General features: G+C 46.6%; 1 protein-coding gene across 3 annotated transcripts in view; it reads left to right on the top strand.

Moving 5' to 3' along the window:
• The window catches only part of frem1b (Fras1 related extracellular matrix 1b), a 64,372-nt gene extending 44,261 nt beyond the window's left edge, over window positions 1-20,111 (top strand). For 2 of the 3 annotated variants that reach the window (XM_030728261.1, XM_030728260.1), the window contains exons 22-36: window positions 2,760-2,901; window positions 3,573-3,771; window positions 5,087-5,351; window positions 10,202-10,622; window positions 14,528-14,729; window positions 14,971-15,115; window positions 15,260-15,389; window positions 15,932-16,004; window positions 16,576-16,725; window positions 17,220-17,533; window positions 18,169-18,222; window positions 18,297-18,458; window positions 19,018-19,136; window positions 19,443-19,528; window positions 19,816-20,111. In XM_030728261.1, coding sequence (XP_030584121.1) covers window positions 2,760-2,901; window positions 3,573-3,771; window positions 5,087-5,351; window positions 10,202-10,622; window positions 14,528-14,729; window positions 14,971-15,115; window positions 15,260-15,389; window positions 15,932-16,004; window positions 16,576-16,725; window positions 17,220-17,533; window positions 18,169-18,222; window positions 18,297-18,458; window positions 19,018-19,136; window positions 19,443-19,528; window positions 19,816-20,024 — 2,671 coding nt within the window. In that variant the 3' untranslated portion in view covers window positions 20,025-20,111. Of the gene's footprint in view, window positions 1-2,759; window positions 2,902-3,572; window positions 3,772-5,086; window positions 5,352-10,201; window positions 10,623-14,527; window positions 14,730-14,970; window positions 15,116-15,259; window positions 15,416-15,931; window positions 16,005-16,575; window positions 16,726-17,219; window positions 17,534-18,168; window positions 18,223-18,296; window positions 18,459-19,017; window positions 19,137-19,442; window positions 19,529-19,815 lie in introns of those variants that run through there. The other variant, XM_030728262.1, reaches the window with a different exon arrangement.
• Window positions 20,112-21,326: the final 1,215 nt, after the last annotated feature.

The following is a 21,326-nucleotide window of genomic DNA, read 5'->3' as shown; positions in this document are numbered from 1 at the left end:
CTCGTGTTTCCCCGCTGTGATATTGATCAGGATTTCTGCGGGTCATTAAAAAGTCTCAAAATCAGAAAATGTTTGAATTTCCTGTGAACTGAAGATGCTGCGTAATCTTACTTTATTTTTTTGTGGTTTTGGGTCACTTGCTGAACGCTTTCTTCAGTTTGTCACACATTTATTATGTTATTATTATGGCAGTACTGGATTACATTAATGTATTTGGCCCTATAAACCTCAGAAACATGGTGTCACACAGATTTATCTAAGACTGCTCCACTAAGTAAGGACATTAAAGGTTTAGAGAGAACCCCAACAATCAGGTCCTGTGAGCAGCACTTGGTGACAGTGGGGATGAAGAACTCCCTTTTAACAGGAAGAATTCGTCAACGGGATCAGAACTGGGGAGGAGCAGCCATCTGCTGTGACTGTTTGGGGGTGAGGACAAAAGGAAGCGGGAAAAAAAAGAGAAAAAGGACAAAGCACTCAATGGGAGAGAGAAGATGAAAGTTAATGATATGCATGCTAATGGCACATCAGGGGAGGCAGTGAAGAAGAAACACTGGGTACCCCCCAGCAGCCTAGGCCTATTGCAGTGTAACTAAGGGTGGGTTCAGGGTCACCTGATCCAGCCCTAACTATAAGCTTGATCAAAAAGGAAAGTTTTAAGCCTAATCTTAAAAATAGAGAGGGTGTCTGTCTTCTGAATCCAAGCTGGGAGCTGGTTCCACAGAAGAGGGGCCTGAAAGCTGAAGGCTCTGCCTCCCATTCTGCTCTAAAGTATCTGAGGAACCACAAGTAAGCCAGCAGTCTGAGAGTGAAGTGCTCTAATGGGGTGATATGGTACTATGAGGTCTTTGAGGTAAGATGGGGCCTGATTATTCAAGACCTTGTATGTGAGGAGAAGGATTTTAAATTCAGTTCCACATTTTTCAGGGAGCCAATGAAGAGAAGCTGAGTGAGGTCTTTTCTTGCTGATGTTTGTGTGTCAGAGCTGTATCTACTGCAGTGTGGATCAACACACAGAAAATCTGGGGTGGTGAGGTATGCGCTCTACCGAGTGCTCTTCTAGTTATGTATTTATTAACTATCATAGTCTTCTACAGAAGAAAATGCAGCAACCTGAAATTCTTCATAAGTAAAAATTCTAAAGATAAATGTTTAATCCAGCACATGCTCTGCACCATGAACCTAAACAAAACACAGCCATTAATCTGCAGTTCATGTCAGCAGCAGTGGCAATATGTTTCCACCTCATATTCTTCAGTTTCCCAGCACTCTGCTTTAATCCGACCTTTAAGGATGGTATTAAAATCCATCTTTCCAGCTCTGATCTTCCCTCGTTTGAACCTGTTTGGAGTTTTTTGTGCTGTTCAGGGGTTTGGATCACTGTTTAAATCTCAAACTGTCAGCAGACGTCCTGTTTAACATCTGTCTGCAGCTGCCAGGATAATCCAGAGCAGAGAAACCTGGAGGGGTGGGGGTGGGTGGGTACATGTGACCTGTGACCTCCTCCTCCCCCAGCCTCAGTGTTTTCATTTCACTGATTGGAAATTTGCATCCTTGACTGGGCTCCCCCTGCTGTCCCATCGTCCCCTTCCCCCCCGTGCTGTCCCCAGATCAGCTGTGTTGGTGTTGGTGGGTGGGGTTGGGGGGTACTGGCGGAGGCCGAGCTGGTGCTGTAAAGGCCGCTGAGGCAGAAGTAACACAGAGACTTGGCAGATGCCGGCTGCCTTGTTTTCCCGTTTCCTGCAGGATGGACGTGGCAGCTTCACTCCTGCGTGGATTTTACTTCCGAGTGAAGAAGCAGCCAGACGGTTCCTGATGTTTAACACCCCCACTCAAAAAAACACCACCAGCACCACCCACATCTCCACCATCCCACAGGAGAAACCTGCTCACACAGACTTCCTTCTCACGACAAACGGCCTCTTTTCTTTCGAGCCCTGTGGGGTTGAAACGTGTTAGATGCTAAAATTAAAGCGAGATGTTTACAAAATGAAGCCATGAATATTTTTAGTCATCCAAAGTGCAGCAAAAAGAAAACGCAGGTTCAGACCAGTATTTTCTGCTTCCTCCATCTCTGAGAAGCACTTCTCCTCAGTATACCTGTCTGACATCAGCCTGCAGGGCTGGAAAAGTGCCAAAGCTGCAGTTCCTCAGGCGTCCAGCAGAGGTGGATGACAGGTGGCTGTAGCTGCTAGCTGTCTGCTAGGCTTCACCTCAGCTAACTGGAGAGATTCCGAGATCCAAAGGTGGCCGATGGTATTCCTCTCCTGGAGTTGTGGCATATGGTGATGCTGCAGCAGGGTCAGCCTCGTTACCACTGCTCTGTTAGCAGTTTGTTTGTACAAAGGAAACAAGTCTATGTGAACCTTTGTGTCACTCTGCATGTACACAGACCTGCCAGGAGGGCAGACCTGTTGAATAGGCCTGAATACCACAGAAGAAGAAAAGGAAGCGGTTGTGTCCCGAAGAGCTTCAGAAAGGAAACGGCAGACGTTCATAGAAGAACGGCCCGTTGCCGGTTTGTTTCTGTGAACAGGTTTATGGTGTGTCACTATGAACTGTGGGACGGCATTATTTCTTTTCCTTTCATAAAGGATGCTTTAGTGTCTCCTCTGCTATAGGATAAAGGAAGCAGTGAAGCTCCTTTCCTTATTTAGTGAATTCAGTCAGCTCTGATTGGCTGCAGAGACTTCAGGAAGTTACAACCTCACTGAGAACAGAAAGAAACATAATGAGAATTTTCCTTCTTGGTGTTTCAGGAACGCTGGGCTGCAGGTGGACTCGGGTGAGCTCAGGGTGATCTCCAGTGTGGCTCTGGAGGCCGAGGACCTGGACACGCCCCCAGACCAGGTGTACTACTTCCTCAATGCTGCACCGCACTTTGGAAAACTGCAGCTGAAGGTGTGTGTGTGTGTGTGTTCATTTGTTCTTTACTGAGTTTTATACCTTTGGTGTCTATAAAAATTTTTATTTAAATTTGAGTTGTTTACAAATTTAAGTTTAAAGAGAATGAAAGGAAGGAAATAGGAAGGGTAGGAGATAGGGAGGGATGGAAGCAAGTAGACAGGGAGGAAAAGATGGAAGGAGATTGGGAGGGAAGGAAGAATTTAAGGAGGGAAGGGATGAAAAAAGAAGGGACCAAAGGAAGATGAGAGGAGTAGAGTAAGAAAGGAGGGACTGAAAAAATCAGGATGGAATGATGAAAGGAAAATAAGGGGAAAAGGAGGAAATAAAGGATAGGAGGAACCAAGGGAGGAATGGAGGAGAAGAAGGAAGGGATGAAAAGAGGGGGAAAGAAAAAAGAGACGGAAGGGAAGAAGAAGGAAAAAAGGACGGGAAGATGAGATGGGAGGGGAGATGAACAAAGGATAGGAAGGAGGGAAAGAAAGAAAGAATGAAATAAGGGAGGAAGAAGAAGAAGAGGAGGCTGAAACAGGAAGTCAGGTGTGTGTTTGTGTGCAGGTCTTAAATTCTCCTGAATAAAAACTGACCTGTTGACGTTTCCTGAGGCTGATGTGAAACGATGAAGGTGACTCGACTTCCTGCCGTGTCTCTGCCTGATCTGAGTGCAGACGGCGTCGGGGTGGAGCGAGCTGACGGCGGCTCAGAACTTCACTCAGGACGACGTGGAGATGAACCGACTGCGGTACCAACACACCGCCAGCGCCGCCGGCTTCAAAGGTCACGACAGCTTCCGCTTCACCCTCAGCGACCTGGACAATGAGTCTCCGGCTCAGAGCTTCTTCATCTCCGTGCACACGGTGCAGAAAGGTCAGGGGTCACAGAGTTTTAATACAGAGAATTCAGCAGAAACACTGATGCTTCCTTTACTTTTATCCAGATCATGATTTTATGTCATATTTTCCACAAATCACATTTTAATTTTTTTATCCGGCTGTAAATGGAATAAACAGGATGTTCCTGCTGTTGGGCTTTAATGATGGAAAAAGGCTGATGCACATTTAAAGCTTTGCAGTTCACTCTTGGTTTTTTGGAGAGAACTGTTTCTTTTTGAGGGATTGTGAAGGATTTGGCTGACTTATTTTTGGAGGCTACTACATTTAATACAAATGGAAGCACATAAAAGGGAAACTGGACTTTACACGAAACGTTTACGCTGTCTGTGGAATATGTCATGTCTGAATACAAGAAATAGCTCAGTTGACTGAAAAACAAGTGATATTTGATTGGAGTTTGGTTTGGATTCATACAAGCTGCTCTGATTCACTCTCAGAAATAAACAAGAGAAGAAATACAGTGATTATGGTGAATAAAAACTAAAAGTAGATGTGAAAAAACATGTTAGTCACTGAAATAAAAAACAAAACAAGTCCCAACTGATTGGATATTTTGTACTTTCCAAACTAAAATTATGTTTATCTCAAAACGGTTTCTTTAATCTGTTCTGAACATCTTCTATTGTCTCCTGACAAATACTAAAATTAAAAAATTAAAAAATAACGAAATGAAACATTTTTAAACAGTAAAAAATAAACTGAATGGAGCGAACACTCGGTGCAGACTGACGACATACACACTGGTGTTAGATCAGCAAATGGAGTTTCATAGCCTGTATTTCACATGCAGGGACCCAGACATTAACTCCCACCCAGTCTGATCAGAACCAGAACCAGAACCAGGACTGTGTGGTCCCTGTGAACTCAAAAAGTTACAAAATCCCAGAAGGTACCAGGTTTTCACTTGATGAATAACACACACACACACACACACACACACACGTGCTCTCACACTCGTGCTCAGTCTTGAGTGTCCGTTCTTCATTCATTATTGAGCGCCCCCTTCCTGCCGGTTTTACCAGTCGAGTGAACACGCTGCCGTGGGGCCGCGGCCCTTCTGGCTCGGGGCCCACCGATCCTGGAGGAGCGGAGGTGAGAAACGGCCGACCTCCTCAGCTGCTGAATAATTAATGTTGGGGCGGTGGAGCAGCTGTGGAGGGCGCTTCCTCGTCTCCTCGGGGTGTTCTTTAGTTTTTCAAGTTGAACTTGGGCCCCAAGCGTCACATTTATTATGTAGGTAAGCGCTCGGTCCCCTCTGACACCTGCATGCTCCCTCTGACCGCCTGCAGGGGACATCGTGCTGCTGAGCAGGCCGGTGCACCTGAGGGAGGGGCAGCGGGTCGTCCTGAACACCGACATCCTGCTGGCGTCGGACTCTGCGGGTCGGCCCGAGGAGCTGGTCTACACGGTGTCTGACCCGCCTCGTCACGGCCTCGTCCACGCCGTCCACCAGCCTGGAGTCCCACTGCTCAGCTTCACCCAACTGGATGTGGCCGCGCACCGAGTGTGCTACACCCACGACAATAGCCATGACGCCGAGGCCGACTCCTTCAGGTGAGAACTGGACCGGGATGAGTTTGAACTCAGAGCAGCAGCTCTTACATTGATATGTACTGTTTTAATGATAACAGCTGTGCAGATGAAGGTGGACCTGAGGCTGCCGATCATTTAATGAAGACAGAATATTCAGGTTTTTCTGCTCCTGGCCTTTATTCCGAGAACTGTTATTTGTGGGTGTGCAGCACAGTGTGTCAGCCTTGTTGTCCTGGGGTGTATTTGTCTGTTACACACTGTGTAATTTAGTATCAGGGCCTTGTTTCACCAGTGACTCAGCGTTTGCCACTGAAATAAAAATTTGGCCAGTGTCACTTCGGAGGTCATCTGCTTGTGCAGGCTGGACTGCTTCCTTATTTTTAAGTCACTTGCTGGAGGTTCTGTTCTTACCGTGTGTTTAAGCATTTAAGATGCTCGCTGGAACTCCTCCACTCTGTCAAAACAAGGAGCCTTCAGCTTGAATTTAAGTTTGCATGAGAGGGCAAAGTCACAGGGAGACATATCTGAAGCGCGGAGCAGGCGGTGATTGAAAATGTTTGTGTTCTTAAATTAAACAGTTTGAGAATAAATAACAGAGGAATACCGTATTTTCCGGAGTATAAGTCGCACTTTTTTTCATAGTTTGGCTGGGGGTGCGACCTATACTCCGGAGCGACGTATATGTGACATTTATAACACATGAACCAAAATACTCCAGCCACTTGACATCTCCGTGAACTGCAGCTTTAAGGCAGTCTTGCGTAACCTGTGGGCGCAGTAGATGATGGATGGAGAGCACAGCTTAACGGCAACTGGGAGAATGCGCCTCCCAACTTTCCTGGAAGTCATTGGATGGATCAAGAAAACATGGGCTTCAGTGACAAACCATCCTGTTGGGATTCAGAAAGGCTGGAATAATTGGAACTGCAGCTGACGACGAGTCTGACTAACGCGACACAGAAGAGGAAGCGGCGCTTCGTCTACGGAGTGTACGGAATTGTTTAGAAGTGACACCGAGGATGAAGAATTCAATGGATTGATGGTTTGGTTAACTTGTTAGTATGTTCTTTATGCTATGGTTATCTGAATAACTTAATGTTACGTTAACATACCGAACACGTGTTCGTTGTGCGTCATGTAGCTGAATGTGCTACGTTAGCATAACGTAGGCGTAACCGTGTTCGTCCTGTTCTTTAATCCATTATTATTTTAAATTGCCGTTCAAGATGGAATTTCTTTTTTTTTTTTTTTTTTTTTCCCTTTATTTTATTTATCTGAGTTATTTTTCCACATACTATGTAACAGCCAGAGCTGACAGGCTGAAGAAGAGGAAAATAAAGAGAAGAAAAAGGGAGAGAGAAAGGGAGCAAAAAAAAAAAGGGGAAAGGGGTCTATTAATCAGATAGTTCATCACTTTAACATATAAAAAAATACTATCAATACTTGCAAAAATAAATTTGTGTGTGAAAAACAAAACTAACAAAGCATGTTACGCACACCAACAATTTTGTTGAGTTGTGATTGAGTGGGCGTTTGTGTCTGTGTCATGTTTGTGTCTGTGTCATGGAACGTACTTACCAATGAGGGCAAAACGCTGCAGCTCCACCCATCAGAAGCCAGAGGCAGGTACGGAAAGCCCCCGGAACCCCAGGCCACCAGCAGCCCACCAAGAGCCAGGAAGACCCCCGGCCACTCAGTCCAAAGACAACCGCACACCTACCCCAGCAGACGGGAGAGGGTGGTCTCAGACGGAGCCCCCCCAGTCGAGGAGCGAGGGCTCCAGGGAACCCAAGGCGATGAGAAGCCAGCCCCCCCCAGCGGCCAGCCCCCTGCACTGGCCGGCGGCAGGGCCCCCGGGCCCACAGCACCCAAGGACCGCCCGACCCTCCACAGAGCCCCCCCCCACGCCAAGATGGAATTTCTGCTCTGGGTCTCGGATTCTATCAACCCCCCCCCCCAAAAAAAGTGCGACTTATAGTCCAGTGCAACCTATATATGTTTTTTTCTTCTTTATTATGCATTTTTTGGCTGGTGCGACCTATACTCCGGAGCGACGTATAGTCCGAAAAATACGGTAATCAGCTTTATATCCAGTGAGTCCCTCCTCCACCTCCTCCATGTTGTTCTGCAGCTGGTAGTTCTGGTTCTGCTCAGGAACCAGTTCTCCACCTGCTGCAGGTTCTGCCATCACCAGCTGCAGTCCAGAGTGCAGGAGGAGGGACTCGGACAAGATGAAGCTGAATGACATCGAGGACCAACACAACAGGAACCAGGCCAACCAGCAGGTGTAGGAGGCCAATGGTAACTACTTAACAGCAAATGAACCTTCAAAATAAGAGCGAGGTGGTTAAAATCTTTATGAAGTTTTGAAACATTTGTTGTTAAATAAAAACTTTACTCATCAAGAAGAATATTTTAGTTCTCAAATCACTGTGTGGTGAGGGGATGAGGTTAAAATGAGTAAAAACAGAAGAATAGAATCACATTAAAAACAGGTAATCATAATAATGTGATTGACGTTTCTGAATATTTTAATCAGAAAGATGCTGAGGATCATTTCAGATGATCCAGGTGTGACTGATGCTGCTGGGCTCTTTTGCAGTGCAGCATGAAACTCTGCACGCATCAGAAGAATAAATGGCAAATTATCTGCCCCACATTGTGAGAGGAGGATATTTCTGCCCCCCCCCCCCCCCCCCCCCCCCCCAAAAAAAAAAAGAAACAACAAAAAACTATCAAACACAACATTTGGCCAACGAAAGAAAACTGGGCACAGAGACGAGAGGAAAAAAAGACTCAGCATCAGGAGACGAGAGGCTTTCTCTGCTGCAGTATGTTTATCTGCTTTTCCAGCCAATTTGGCAGTGGTTTAGTTTTTGAGGAGGAGGGGAGCATGTTGGTGTGTGCAGACCCCGGGTTTGTCACCCAGACCTCTGCTGCCCCAGCCGGCTGGCTATCTGGCTCCAGAAGACCCATCAGATCACAGCCAAGACTGAGAGAGAGAACAGCCCTGTGACTGAAGGCTTTCACAGCAGCCTGAGAGTAATGAATTACAATAGTCCAGCCTAGAAGTAATAAATGCATTGATTAGCTTTTCACCATCACTCTGAGAAAGGATGTTTTAGAGATGTTGCATAAAAGCAAAAAAGTAATTCTATATATTTGTTTAATATGTGCATTGAAGGACATATCCTGGTCAAACATGACTCCAAGATTTCTCACAGTGTTACTGGAGGCCAAAGTAATGCCATCCAGAGGAAGTATCTGGTTTGACACCATGTTTCTAAGATTTGTGGGGCAGGAAATTAGAGGTCATCCAGGTATTTATGTCTTTAAGACATTCCTGCAGTTTAACTCATTGTTGTGTGTCATATGGCTTCATGGTTAGATAAAACTGGGTATCATCTGCTTAACCATGAAAATGTATGCTGTGTTTTATAATAATATTTACTTAAAATATTGATCCCAGCATTGATCCCTGTGGCACACCGGCTGATTGAGTCTGTTTAAAATGTAGCTGTGTAGAGCGGGCAGTGAGTGATCACAAAATATCAGTAAAACAACATAGAAACATTACACCTAGCGGTATTTTACCTAGCTTTACTGCTGGCTGTGGGAGTCACTGCTGCTGCTGTCCGGATTCCTCCATCAGCTGACACAGAGGTCATTCAGTAGCTGTGGCTGTGTTGAATGGATGGGGATGTTGGATGTTGTGAAAACATGGAGATCATCATGAAGAGCCTGAAGCAGTTTGAACGTTCAATCTCAGTTTTCCACAGTTGGTGTGTTTGTTGTTATTACAACAAACACACCAACTGTGGAAAAGTCCCAGAGCTGTTTGTCACTTAACAACACGACTATTTAACCAGTTTAAGAGTCAAGAACTTGTAAAGATGGGAAAACACTTTTAATTTCCTAATATTAATGCTGACACCACCACACCACGTATACCAAAAATTGGACCGTTTGGCAGGCCATTTCTGGCCCCCGGGCCACATGTTTGACACCCTGTTTTAGAGTCTGAGCTCGGCTGTGGCTGGGGCGACTTTTCAGATTTAACTGATGACGTGTTGTCTCAGTGTTAGGACTCAGGTGCACACTTCAGAACAGCACACGTGTGTGTGTGTGTGTGTGTGTGTGTGTGTGTGTGTGTGTGTGTGTGTGTGTGTGTGTGTGTGTGTGTGTGTGTGCGTATGTTTATAATACCTTGTGGGGACAATTTTCCTGACATATACTACGTTGTGGGGACCAATTGCTCCTTGTGGGGACTGGAACCTTGTCCCCACAAGGGGAAACCCTGTTTTTGGGTCAGGGGTCAGAGTTAGGGCTAAGGTATGAATTGAGTTTAGGTTAGGGTTAGGGTTAGGTATGTGATGGTTAGGGTTAGGAAAAGGGTAAAGGTAAGGTTTAGGCTGTAGAAATGAATGGAAGTCAATGGAAATTCCCCACAAAGATAGCAAAACACACTTGTGTGTGTGTGTGTGTGTGTGTGTGGTGACAGCAGATGATGAATGTGTATTATTAGAAAAATAACAACAACGCTGGCACAACTGCGACCAACAACCAGAGCACGGCCATCCCTGGGCAAACCTGGACGCTGCTGTAGCCAGATGTTACACCAGCACTGTGTGTGTGTGTGTGTGTGTGTGTGTAGGCCTGGGGCAGTTTGTCAGCTGCAGGGTTGAGAGGCAGATTGTGTTGGCACAGAGCATAGAGGACAAAACACACGCGCACACACCTTTTGAGGACGCCACCGTCCACCAGCCTCGGTTTGAGGACAGCGGTCTGTAGAGCACAGCAGGGGGCGCTGCAGAGAGGAGTTAAAGCTAAATGTCAGATCTGTTTCTAACTGCTTTCACTTCTCTTCTCAGTTTCGTCGTCACAAACGGCGACTCGTCTCGGAGCTCCACCCTCCGCTTCACCATCGAACATAGCGACCGCATCCCGCCCACCCTCAGCCGCAACGCCGGCCTCCAGCTGCAGGATGGCTCCACGGCAACTATCACCTCCGACCAGCTGCAGCTCACCGACCCCGACAGTGCCGTTGCCAACCTGAGCTACATCATAACGCAGCTGCCACGGTATGGGAAGCTGCTGCTGAAAGGAGCGCCGCTGTCCTCACCGCCCCGGTTCTTCCAGACAGATGTGGACGAGCTCCACCTGAGTTACCGACACGACCCAAGCACCCCAGCGGAGATGGACAAGTTCTTCTTCCTGCCGAGCGATGGAAACAACAGAGGCTACCTGGAGTTTGGACAGCTGAGGGAGGAGCCTGCTGTGTTCATCATACAGGTGAGCAAAACATGAGTCACACAGTCAGAGAGACATCTTCAGCCACCTCAAAGCAACAGGAAGTAATGCACCACAGGAAGTCTGAACTGATAGGACTGATCAGTTATTCAGACTGTTGCAGAGAGAGGGCTCAGCATGGATCGATACGCAGGTAGAAGACACTTGATTCATCTCACAGCAGCTCAAAACTCTAAAACTAACCAAACATGAAGGCGGTCAGACGGCGCCCAACAGAGAACGTTCTGGATTAAATCGACTGGTCAGTTGACTGGTTTTATATACTGTTACACACATTATCGCATTGATGAACATATCAAGAGCAACTCAGGTTCAGCATGTTGCCCAAGGATGCTTTGGCATGCAGACTGGAGCAGCCAGGAATCGAACCACCAACCTTCTGAGTGGCAGATGACCTGCCTCTTGAGCTGCAGCCGCCCGGCCTTCATAGGCTGAAAACGAGCCAAACACAGGAAGTGGCAAAACCTGCAGTTCCTCTAATGTTCACTTAGGGCTCCCAAAGTGAGTCAGTTTATCCAATCAGCTTAGAGCTGTTTATCGTTACAGCACGTGGTCCCTGCTGCCTGCAGTTTCAAACTGGTGGAGTTTTACATGATGATGGTGTTTTCTCCCGTCCTTCTCCAGAGCTCGGTGCTGGCCGTCTGACCCCTCACCCTGAAACTTTCTAGGGTTCAAATGGGGTGCTCAAGCCTAACCACCCCAGTAAGGTCACGGCGCACAGCTAGGGTACCTTAGAGCTTTGATCCTTATTTAGGGTTTTGAAATGATGTGTGTGATTTGGTGCTGAGATGTAGCTGTTAACTGACCACCATGACTCAGATGTTGGGGAACCGGTGTTCCTGAAAGTCCGGGGAACTCTGGGTTTCCCAGTTAAGAGAAGCACGTCAGTTTTGCAGCCCTACTGAGAACTTTACTGCAAACGTTGCTAAACTGGGGTTCTGTGAAATTAAACTCAGCAGAGCTGTTTTACCTATAGTGTGCAGTAAAATAAAGGTGCCCTTTATTCATGACATCCTCAAGTACTGCACACTATAGGTTTGCATAAGTCACCACTCTTAAATTAACTTAGTTTGCATCACTTTGTTCAGTGAATCATATTTTGCAGTGTAAGTGTCAACTCTCGTACAGGTGCTTTTTTTTTTTGTCCCCCCGAAAGACGTCCTGGGGAATGAGAGGGAGGGAGGAGGGAGAAGAAGAGCACACCTCAGAGACCTCAGAGGTGTGTTTGCTGGAAAATGATTTTTCCTTCAGATGAATGAAACTGAAGCGTTAAAGCAGCTCATCTTCATCAGTGTTTCTGCTCTGCAAACAAATCAAACTTAAAAAGTCATCGACGGAAAGCTGAATTCACAGGAAGGTGCATCAGAACAGAAATCTAACATGAAGCAGCCAACAGGCTCATAAACGGGGCAGCAGCGCCACCCGGTGGTCAGACAGCTGAACTGCAGCCTGCTTCTGATTCTACTGCTGTGTGCGTGTGAGAGCGAGATGGGTAAAATAACAGGAACACACACCAGTCAGTTGAAGTGTACAGTATATAAAAAGACGATGGTCTAAGACAATGAACTCCAGGAGGCAGTTTTTAGAAAAAGGTGATAAATCAGCTCCTCTTTTAGAGAAAGAAACAAAAGCCAAACTCAGAGTTCATCTTAGTTTTTTGAGGTTTTATTAGTTTGGCTCTGGAGCTTGAAAAAGGCGACTGGACTTCTTTTTGTTTCTTGAAGACGTTTCACCTCTCATCCGAAAGGCTTCTTCAGTTCTCAACCAAATGGTGGAGAGACCCAGGTATTTAAACCCCTGTGGGCGTAGTCCCCTGGAGGTGGTTATGACCCTCTATTGATCATGTGCTGAACACATGTGCCCAGGTGTGAAGGGGGCGTGGGTCATATTTAATCAGTGGTTTCAGTTGAAACCAACTTAGGACTCCGCTCCATTGTTTCCTGTGGCCTATTGAGGTCACTGGAACAAAGGTGTGAATGGGGGTTGAGACGTCTGGGAAGGGAGCTCAGGACAGCACTGTAAGCGGGGGAAAGTTGGTGACGTAATCCACCTCCTCTGTTCAATGATGGTTGTTCACAGTGGACATAGATGGCTTCTTTCACTCCTCTTTCAAACCATCTGTTTTCCCTGTCCAAAATGTGAACATTGGCATCCTCAAAAGAGTGCCCTTTTTCCTTCAGATGCAGATGTACTGCTGAATCTTGTCCTGTCGAGGTGGCTCTTCTATGTTGTGCCATTCGTTTGTGAAGAGGCTGTTTGGTTTCACCAATGTAGAGGTCCGAGCACTCTTCACTGCACTGAACAGCATACACTACATCGCTGATCTTGTGTTTGGCGGGTTTGTCCTTGGGATGAACCAGTTTTTGTCTTAGGGTGTGACTTGGTTTGAAGTATACTGAGATGTCATGCTTGGAGAAAATTCTTCTGAGTTTCTCTGACAAGCCTGACACATATGGGATGACAATGTTGTTCCTCTTGTCCTTCCCATTCTCTGTAGTTTGTGTTTGGCCATCATTCCTGCGCATCTTAGCTGATTTGATGAAGGCCCAGTTGGGGTAACCGCATGTTTTGAGGGCTTTCTTAATGTGTGTGTGTTCCTTATGCTTCCCTTCTGCCTTAGAGGGAACACTTTCCGCACGGTGTTGTAGGGGACTACCTCCAGGGGACTACGCCCACAGGGGTTTAAATACCTGGGTCTCTCCACCATTTGGTTGAGAACTGAAGAAGCCTTTCGGATGAGAGGTGAAACGTCTTCAAGAAACAAAAAGAAGTCCAGTCGCCTTTTTCAAGCTCCAGAGACTACTATGACCTGGATAACTGAGAATCTACACAGACATATTTTATTAGTTTGTTTACCTGAAGAGGAAAGTTTGATGAAGACAGTGCAGGAAAAGCTCCCTCACTCAGTTTCAGCCTTTAACACTGACTTTGCTCAGATTTTTAACTCCACTGAGATCTTTAAGGATGAGCTGAAGCTCAGCCGACACCTGATGTCACATCCTGCCATCACCTCATGGTTGCTTTGACAGATTTTAGTTCTCTGACAGAGTGAGCACTTTGTTAGCTGCAGTTTGTATGTTTTAAGCCAAACCTCTGGTCCTGATGGGGTAGAATTTAGTGCTGAAGCGGTGATTGATGCCAAAGTAACGAGTGCTCTGCTGGCTGGTGAACTTCCTGATGTGGACTCTGTAGGTCTCTGAAACACGGCTGCTCTCTCTCCGTCCATGGTTTGTGTAGAGTGATGAGCTGCAGGGTGGTGCCTCACATTTACTCTTCATCGTGAGGACACATTGTCGGTCAGGGCGCAGAATGGTAAATGGACTAGTTCTTATATAGCGCTTTTCTACTCAGTATGAGCACTCAAAGCGCTTATACAACCTGTTTCCATTCACCCATGCACTCCCATTCATACAAGCACTTCCATTTTTATGAAGCTAAGTGCTTTTAATTAACTAACATTCACTCACATTCATACTCCGACAGAACGGTCGGAGAGCAACTTGGGGTTAAGTATCTTGCCCAAGGATACATTGGCATGTAGCCCGGAGTAGCCAGGATTCGAACCGCTGACCTTCCGATCAGTAGGTGACCTGCTCTACCTACTGAGCTACAGCCACCCCAGAATGTATTCATCCTCTTCTCTGTTGATCTACAGCTGAAGGCACGTTCCAAAAGAAACATTCTCAGTTTCTTAAGCTGTTGGTTCAGGTCCTGAAACGAGATGATAAATTAATGATGGCTGGAGAGTCGACATGTGTCTGTGTGGCTGTTTTTTGTGCTTGAGTCTTTTTGGTTTCTTTTAGCTTCCTGCTGTCATGTCTGTTGCTGCTTCCTCTGCAGTGGTTGATGGTTTCTGTCTCACTAATTTAACTTCCTGCTGTGCTCAGGTGGATCGGGTCGACCGCACACCTCCCACTCTCACCACCAGGGGGAGTCCCAGCACGGTGGTGGATCTGGGCGGTGGGCGTTATGGCATCTTCATCACCAACAGAGAGCTGCAGGCCTCGGACCCCGACAGCCCCGCAGAGGAGCTCGAGTTCTCCATCAGCAGACCTCCACACTTCGGATACCTGGAGAACGCTGCCACAGGTGGATGAGGAAAATGAGTCTCACCTGTGGAGGGTTCACCTGCCTCTGTTTGCTTTAAGCTGCTGTGTTACTGAGCAGCTTAAATAAGATATTAAAGTCCTAACTGACTTTACTGTCCAAAACTGTCCAACTCTGACCTTGTCTCATAATTGAAAGTTTTAATCTTCCTCTGGTTTTATTTTCTCGTGTAGTTTCATTTAACCCCCCCCCCCCCCTCCCCCCCTCCTCCCCCTCCCGTCAGGTTCGTACATCAGAAGTCGTTTCACGCAGCGTGACGTGGATCAGCGAGCTGTGATGTTCGTCCTCCCCGCTGATGTCGAGGTGACGTCTGACAGCTTCCTGTTCGTCCTCAGAGACCCTGCAGGAAACAGCGCGCTGCCTCAGACGTGCGTTACATCACATCCTGTGATGTGTTTCTGATGTTCAGCCCTCCTGTCTGTCTGCTTGTGGCGGTTCTGTGGTACATCATTGAAACCTACGGTCAGGTGGGGGCGCTGTCTGACTCATCTAACACAGCATGTCTCCCGCAGGCTGGAGCTGTCCTGGTCTCGGGTGGAGCTGTCGGCGACCTGCTACAGAACCTGTGAGACGGCCGGGACGCTTCAGATCCACGTGCAGCGCAGCGGGAGGAGCATCGACCCCGCCTACGCCGCCATCCAGGTCACGCCGCCTCTTCCTTCTTTCCAGTGTGTGGACGTTCCTCACCTTCGCAGATTTCAGCTCTCACACGTCTTCCTGAGTTTTTCTCAGCTGCTTTGGCACATCTCTCCTAACGCTCAATTAATGACTGACTCAAAAGCTTAAATTATCAAAGCGAGGTGACTGAAGCCACCAAAGGAGATGCTTCCTCTGACACTGTGTGAAGCAGGGAGGTCGAAATTTTCAGATATGATGGCAAATTTTTCATCTCCTGGTTTTGTGCTCATGTTTTCACTGATGTTGAACGACGCCGTCATTTTTCTGCTGACTGACACAAACTCTTCACAGCCTGATCTCATGAGGATTTTTCTTCTTTGTGCAAGCAGGTCTTAGTGCTCTGAATTAGAGACTTTAAATGAGCCTTTTGCAGATTACAGGGTTTTGCTACACGCATGGCCAGTATATTAGAATTGAGTCAAAGCAACTGAGAAACGGGCCTGAGTCCAGATTAAACTGATGTGTAACCAGCAGCAAGCCGCTGACGCCTTGTTCTTGTTCTTCAGGTGGACGAAGGATCGGCCAAAGCTGGCAGAGATTTCACTCACAGCACCGCGAGTCTCATCCAGTTCGATCCAGGTCTGACTTCATTCACCACACACAGGGTCAGGACGCTCTCGTGTTCCTCAGGCTCCTCAGAGGGTGAAGGCTGCTCCTCAATAATCAAACTGTAGTCAGTATGAGGAGTCTGAGTCTGCTCCACTAAGAAGGACTCAGTTGGGAAACAGGAAGTGTCTTTAATAGGAAACAAATCTGCTTTAGCTGCTGTGGAAGCAGAGGCGTGTGTTTGTGATGTTTCATATGAAACTGAAGAATTTGGCTTTTCCTTCATAAACTGAGTGAAAGACAAAAACATGGAAACACTTTCTCAGATGCAGCAGTTTGTCTGTTCTCTCAGATTTGATGTTTCTCGTCCTGTTTCAGGAAGTAATGCAGAACGTGCTGCCAATGGAAGAGCTTAAAGATAAAAAAAAGGCTGTTTCCATCAGTGAAGTTTCTGAACATTTCATGTTTTTGGCCTGTTTGGCAGATGAGTTAAAAATGAGATTAACTTGTCTGACAGATTTCGGGGCTCTGCTGACTCTTTGCATCATGTGACATGGCGTGCTGCCGGGTTGGTCCTGGTCTAATATTTTTCATCCTGTTTCAGGTGTGAACGTTAAAACCTGGAACGTTTACCTGATCGATGACGGCCTGGAGGAAAACCACGAGAGCTTCACGGTCACCCTGAAAAACCCTCAAAACGCCGTCCTGGGACCGAGCAGCTCGGCTACCGTGGAGATCATCGACCCCCGCCGAGGTGACGCCCTCGATTAGATCAATAAGTTTGAATCTGCAGTTTCTAAGCTGCTGGTTCTGAATGAATTTCACTTTGAGTAAAATGATCTTTGAGCAGAATTGTGATTTAAAAGTCAGTTTCCAGCAGCTCTGTCGACTTTCTTCTCTGATTGATCAGATGATATCAATAATAAAAGATGTTCCTCTATAAACCATCCACACACACCTCTCCTCTGCAGCAGATTTAGACTTTTATTTTGTAAAGGTAAACTATTCTGAGAATAGTACAGCTTTTATTTTGTAAATGTTCTCAGAGATCGTATTTCTCCCTCTCACTGGTGATAAATCAGTTTTATTCCTGCTGAGTTTCAGATCCTGGTGTTCAGATCAGGACGAGGTTTAAAGGAGGAAACGAGGATCTGAACAGAATCAAATCATTTATTTGTCCTCGATGGTGCCGGGAACTCGACTGTTTGTGGCTCTTTGTGGTTACGGAGAGTTGTTTCTGTCTCTCAGGAAGGTGTGACCCAGACGACCTGAAGATGGAGGATGATCGGCGACCCCTTCCTCCTCCTCCTCCTCTTCCTACTCACCTCCCTGATCATCTGCACCCAGAGGTCACTGACATAGAGGCTGAACTGCTGTGGGAAAACCAGCCTCATCCCCCCCGAGGAGACGTCCCGAATCGCCATCTGGACTACAGAGAGGTGGAGCCACAAGACCCAGATGCAGACAGCCACAGCAACCACCCCTACATCCAGCAGCACATGGGGAGCAGCAGTGGGAGCACTGGGAGCACTGGGAGCAGGGTCAGACATGGAGCACTGAAGGTGGGTGCTCCTCACAAGGCCTTAAAATCAGCTGCTGATGTTTCACTCCATCGGTCACAGTACAGAAATTTAGTGGAAAAAAATTCATCTGCCTACATCATCTTTTTACGTAGGAGATGTCAGAAAATGACTAATACAGTACAAAATATAACTCTAGACAGTGATGCACACACTTACTGAAGGGGTTAAAGGGAAAAATAAAGACATGAAAATCACGTCTGGAGCCCAAGACGACTTTTCAGCTTCTGCTTCTAAACAGATTTAAGAAAAAAGGCTAAAAACATGCTGTCACTCATCATTCTGAGGTCTGACTGATGGAAAAATGACATTTTTATCAGTTTAAATGAAAACACACAAAGTGAAAGCAAAGATTTCAAACCTGCTGCTGCAGTTTGAAGGAAGCTTGTTGCCTGAATCTGAGCTCTGTGAGGTCTTTAAAGGTCGGTTCAGCTGAACAGATACCTGCAGGCTCCACTCTACACACTGCAGACGAGCTGATCTGAGATCCAGTTTGTGTGTGTGTGTGTGTGTGTGTGTGTGTGTGTGTGTGTGTGTGTGTGTGTGTGTGTGTGTGTGTGTGTGTGTGTGTGTGTGCGTGTGTTTCTGTAAATTCTGGACTTTGTGTTGATGTTCAGGTCCATCTGCCAGCAGAGCGGAGGCCTGAGGAGGAGCAGGAGAAGGTTTGGACGGTAAGACTCAGTCAGTTTATCCAGAGACTGACTGAAGCTCACTGTGCTAATGTCTCCTCCTCCTCCTCCTCCAGTTCCACAGTCTGACTCCTCTCCGGCTGGAGGAGCTGCAGCCCGGTGATGTCGGGTGGAGCTGGTCACCTCATGGGCCCCCCCTGCAGGAACTCAGAATCGAAGACTCTCCTCAGATGGATCATCAAGCTCAGAGACACCAACCAGAGCTCCGCCAGCACAAGGTACACACACACACACACACACTGCTGGAGGAGGAGCCTGAAAGATTGAAGCTAGCTAAGTTAGGAGCTCTGAACTCAGTTTGGTGACTTTTTCCTCTGATTAAAGCAGTGCTTCTCAATTATTCTGTTACGCCCCCACTAGGAAGAAGAAAAACTCTCTGCCACGACTATAAATAGTCACAGCAGAGCCTGCTCTACGCTGTGAGTAGGTAAAAATAAAAGGTACAGCATAGAGCTATTACTTACTGCACACGCTGACAATGAGAGCACCACTGCCACCTACTGTAGTGGATGTGCAATTACACTTAATTCTAATGCGGCAAAAAAAAAAAACGCATGTTCCCCGGAGTCAGACGTGCCCCCCCCCCCCCCCCCCCCCCCCCTCCACCTGGTAGTGCCCCGCGCCCCTATTTGAGAAGCACTGGATTAAAGGATCATGTGTGACTTTTTATTCCTCGTTTATCCTTGTGGGGCTTTAGGAAGCGTCACATTAAACTGTGACAGAGTCTCAGTTCTTCTTCCAGGATAACCTTTGACCTCTGGCTGTCTGTGCACTCAGGCAGGGAAGTCTGTGAGCAGCTCATGTCCTGACGGCTGGACTCACTACAGGAGACGATGTTACATCCTCAGCTCGTCTGTGGCGAGCTGGACCAGCGCCGACAGAACCTGCTCGCTGCTGTAAGGAACATGGTTCTCCTCTGGTCCCGTTTAAGTTCTGTTAGAAGAGTCCTTAAAATCATCACAGATATGATGTTTAAAACATGAATCGTTGCATTAACTATTTGATTTTTTTTTTTAACGATTGTTTGAAAATCGTGCACATCATGAAGCAACAATCAAAAGCCAGAGCGAGGTCGCTCACCTCTGCTGCACAGCTGAGCAGAAAGCAAACATTCATCTTAGTGAGATTTTTGATCTCTGTGTCAGCTTTGAACTGTAATGGTGGTTCTGATGGTGACCTTTGCTCTCTCCTCATGGCGGCAGGTTTAACAGCAGCCTGAGCGGCTTGAACTCCAGGAGAGACGTGAGCTGGCTCTGGAGGTTTGCAGGGAAGAAACCGTTTTGGATTGGTGGGTGTTTCTCTGCTAAATATTGATAACTAGTTAACCGATAACTAGTTTTCTGCTGCTTCTGTGCTTCCAGGTCATGTTGATTTGTAATCACATTTAAGGGAATTACAGTTTGAACATGGTCACATAAATCCAGTGAACCTCTGCAGTGAATGTGAACCTGTACGCCTGCAGGCCGTACCTGCTCCCTCTGACTTGAAGCTCTGCTGGATGAAGTGTTGTAGCCTGAGGCCCAGTGTGAGTTAGTCTGTGCTTCCAGGCTGATGCCTCCTCTCTGTGCTCCTCAGGTTTGTCCGGAGGTCCGGGACGCTCATCGTGGGCTGACGGTCGCTCGCTGTCTTTCTCCAGACTGAGGTTGGCGCCGCAGAGCCACGGTGAGCCTGAGGTCGACTCAGACTGCGTGCTGGTTCAAACCCCCAGAAGCTGGATCTCCACGAGCTGCTCTGCAGAAACTCAGCACTCATTCATCTGTTCATCACCGGCTCAGACTCACTGAGATGTTCACAGCCGGCCTTCATATTTAATGTGATGCTGCTCTGTATATTAGTTTCATACTTTGAATAAAGTTGCTGCACAAACACCAGTATGAGTCTGCAGTTTCCTGATTCCTCACCTGATGATGATGATGATGATGATGATGATGGACAGCATCAGTCTGGACTGAATCCTGGATAAAGACTCTGAAACTGATAAAAGACAGAAACATGTTTCTCAGAGAAATGAACATTTCTGATCATCTGTCATAAAGATGAGTGTTTGTCACAGTTTAAATCTCAAAAGGAACCCTGTGGGGTATAAATGCCTGACTAAAGCTCACCGTTAGAAATGTGAATTATTTTCAGTTTTAAAAATCTCAAATATTAAAAACACATTTTGAACTAGTAGTTGCACTTCACAGCCATCTTATATCTTTATTTCTGACTAACTAGTCTGTGGAGAAATAAATGCTGTATGAGATTTTTAGTAAAATCAAAGTGATGTCAGTCTTCACAGCTTTGCTGATAAGTAGAGCAGAAAGCAGGAAAACACTCAGCGATGAAATTACTTTCAAACAAGCTGTGGTTGTTCTTAGCTCTTCTCTGCATTGGAGAGTCACAAATGCTGCTGGTTCTAAAGGCTGAAACCCAGAAGGAGTCTAAACATCCTCAGGCAGTGACCCTGGTCACGGAGGAAGAGGAGACTCTGCTCGATCAGTCCATCAGATTTTGAGGTTTCTTTTTTCTTTGAATAAATCTTTGTATCATGTTTATGCCTGCAAACTTGATCATGACCTGGATTAAAAAAAGTTGAGGATGGTTGTGGATGCTAGTGGATGCTAATCTGTGAAAGTCCTGTTAGTGGAAGATGCTTGATCATAAAATTACAGCCAATGAGAGGAAGCAGAGCTCACTGCATCAGACTTCCTGTCTCCAGCTTCATGTTCCTGTTTCTCAGCTGTGTTTTCCTCAGTTACACTGAAAAGCTTCAACAGCAAACAGTTTAACTACCTTGAGACAACTGTGTGCTGTGATTTGGCACTATATACATAAAAACTGAATTGAATTAAAACAGGCAGATTTCACTGCAGGGTCCACATACTGGCACAAAGACCACTTCAACTGTCTGACATCACAACCCAGACTGCACTGCAATGTAAATGACTATAGTGGCCAGTGAGTTAAAGGAGGATTTCTTTCTTTAGTTACCAGTCTGTGCATCAGGGGGCCTGATGCACCTGTTGATGGAACCTGCAGTGGAGAACCTCAGCTGTGCTTCAGAGGGAGGTTCATACCTTTTATATCTACGGTCTGCTGCTTGG

Source organism: Archocentrus centrarchus, chromosome 4 (genome assembly GCF_007364275.1).
Source record: "Archocentrus centrarchus isolate MPI-CPG fArcCen1 chromosome 4, fArcCen1, whole genome shotgun sequence".
NCBI lineage: Eukaryota > Metazoa > Chordata > Actinopteri > Cichliformes > Cichlidae > Archocentrus > Archocentrus centrarchus.
Note: the sequence above shows the minus strand (reverse complement) of the source record. Positions and strands in the feature narration are given on the sequence as shown.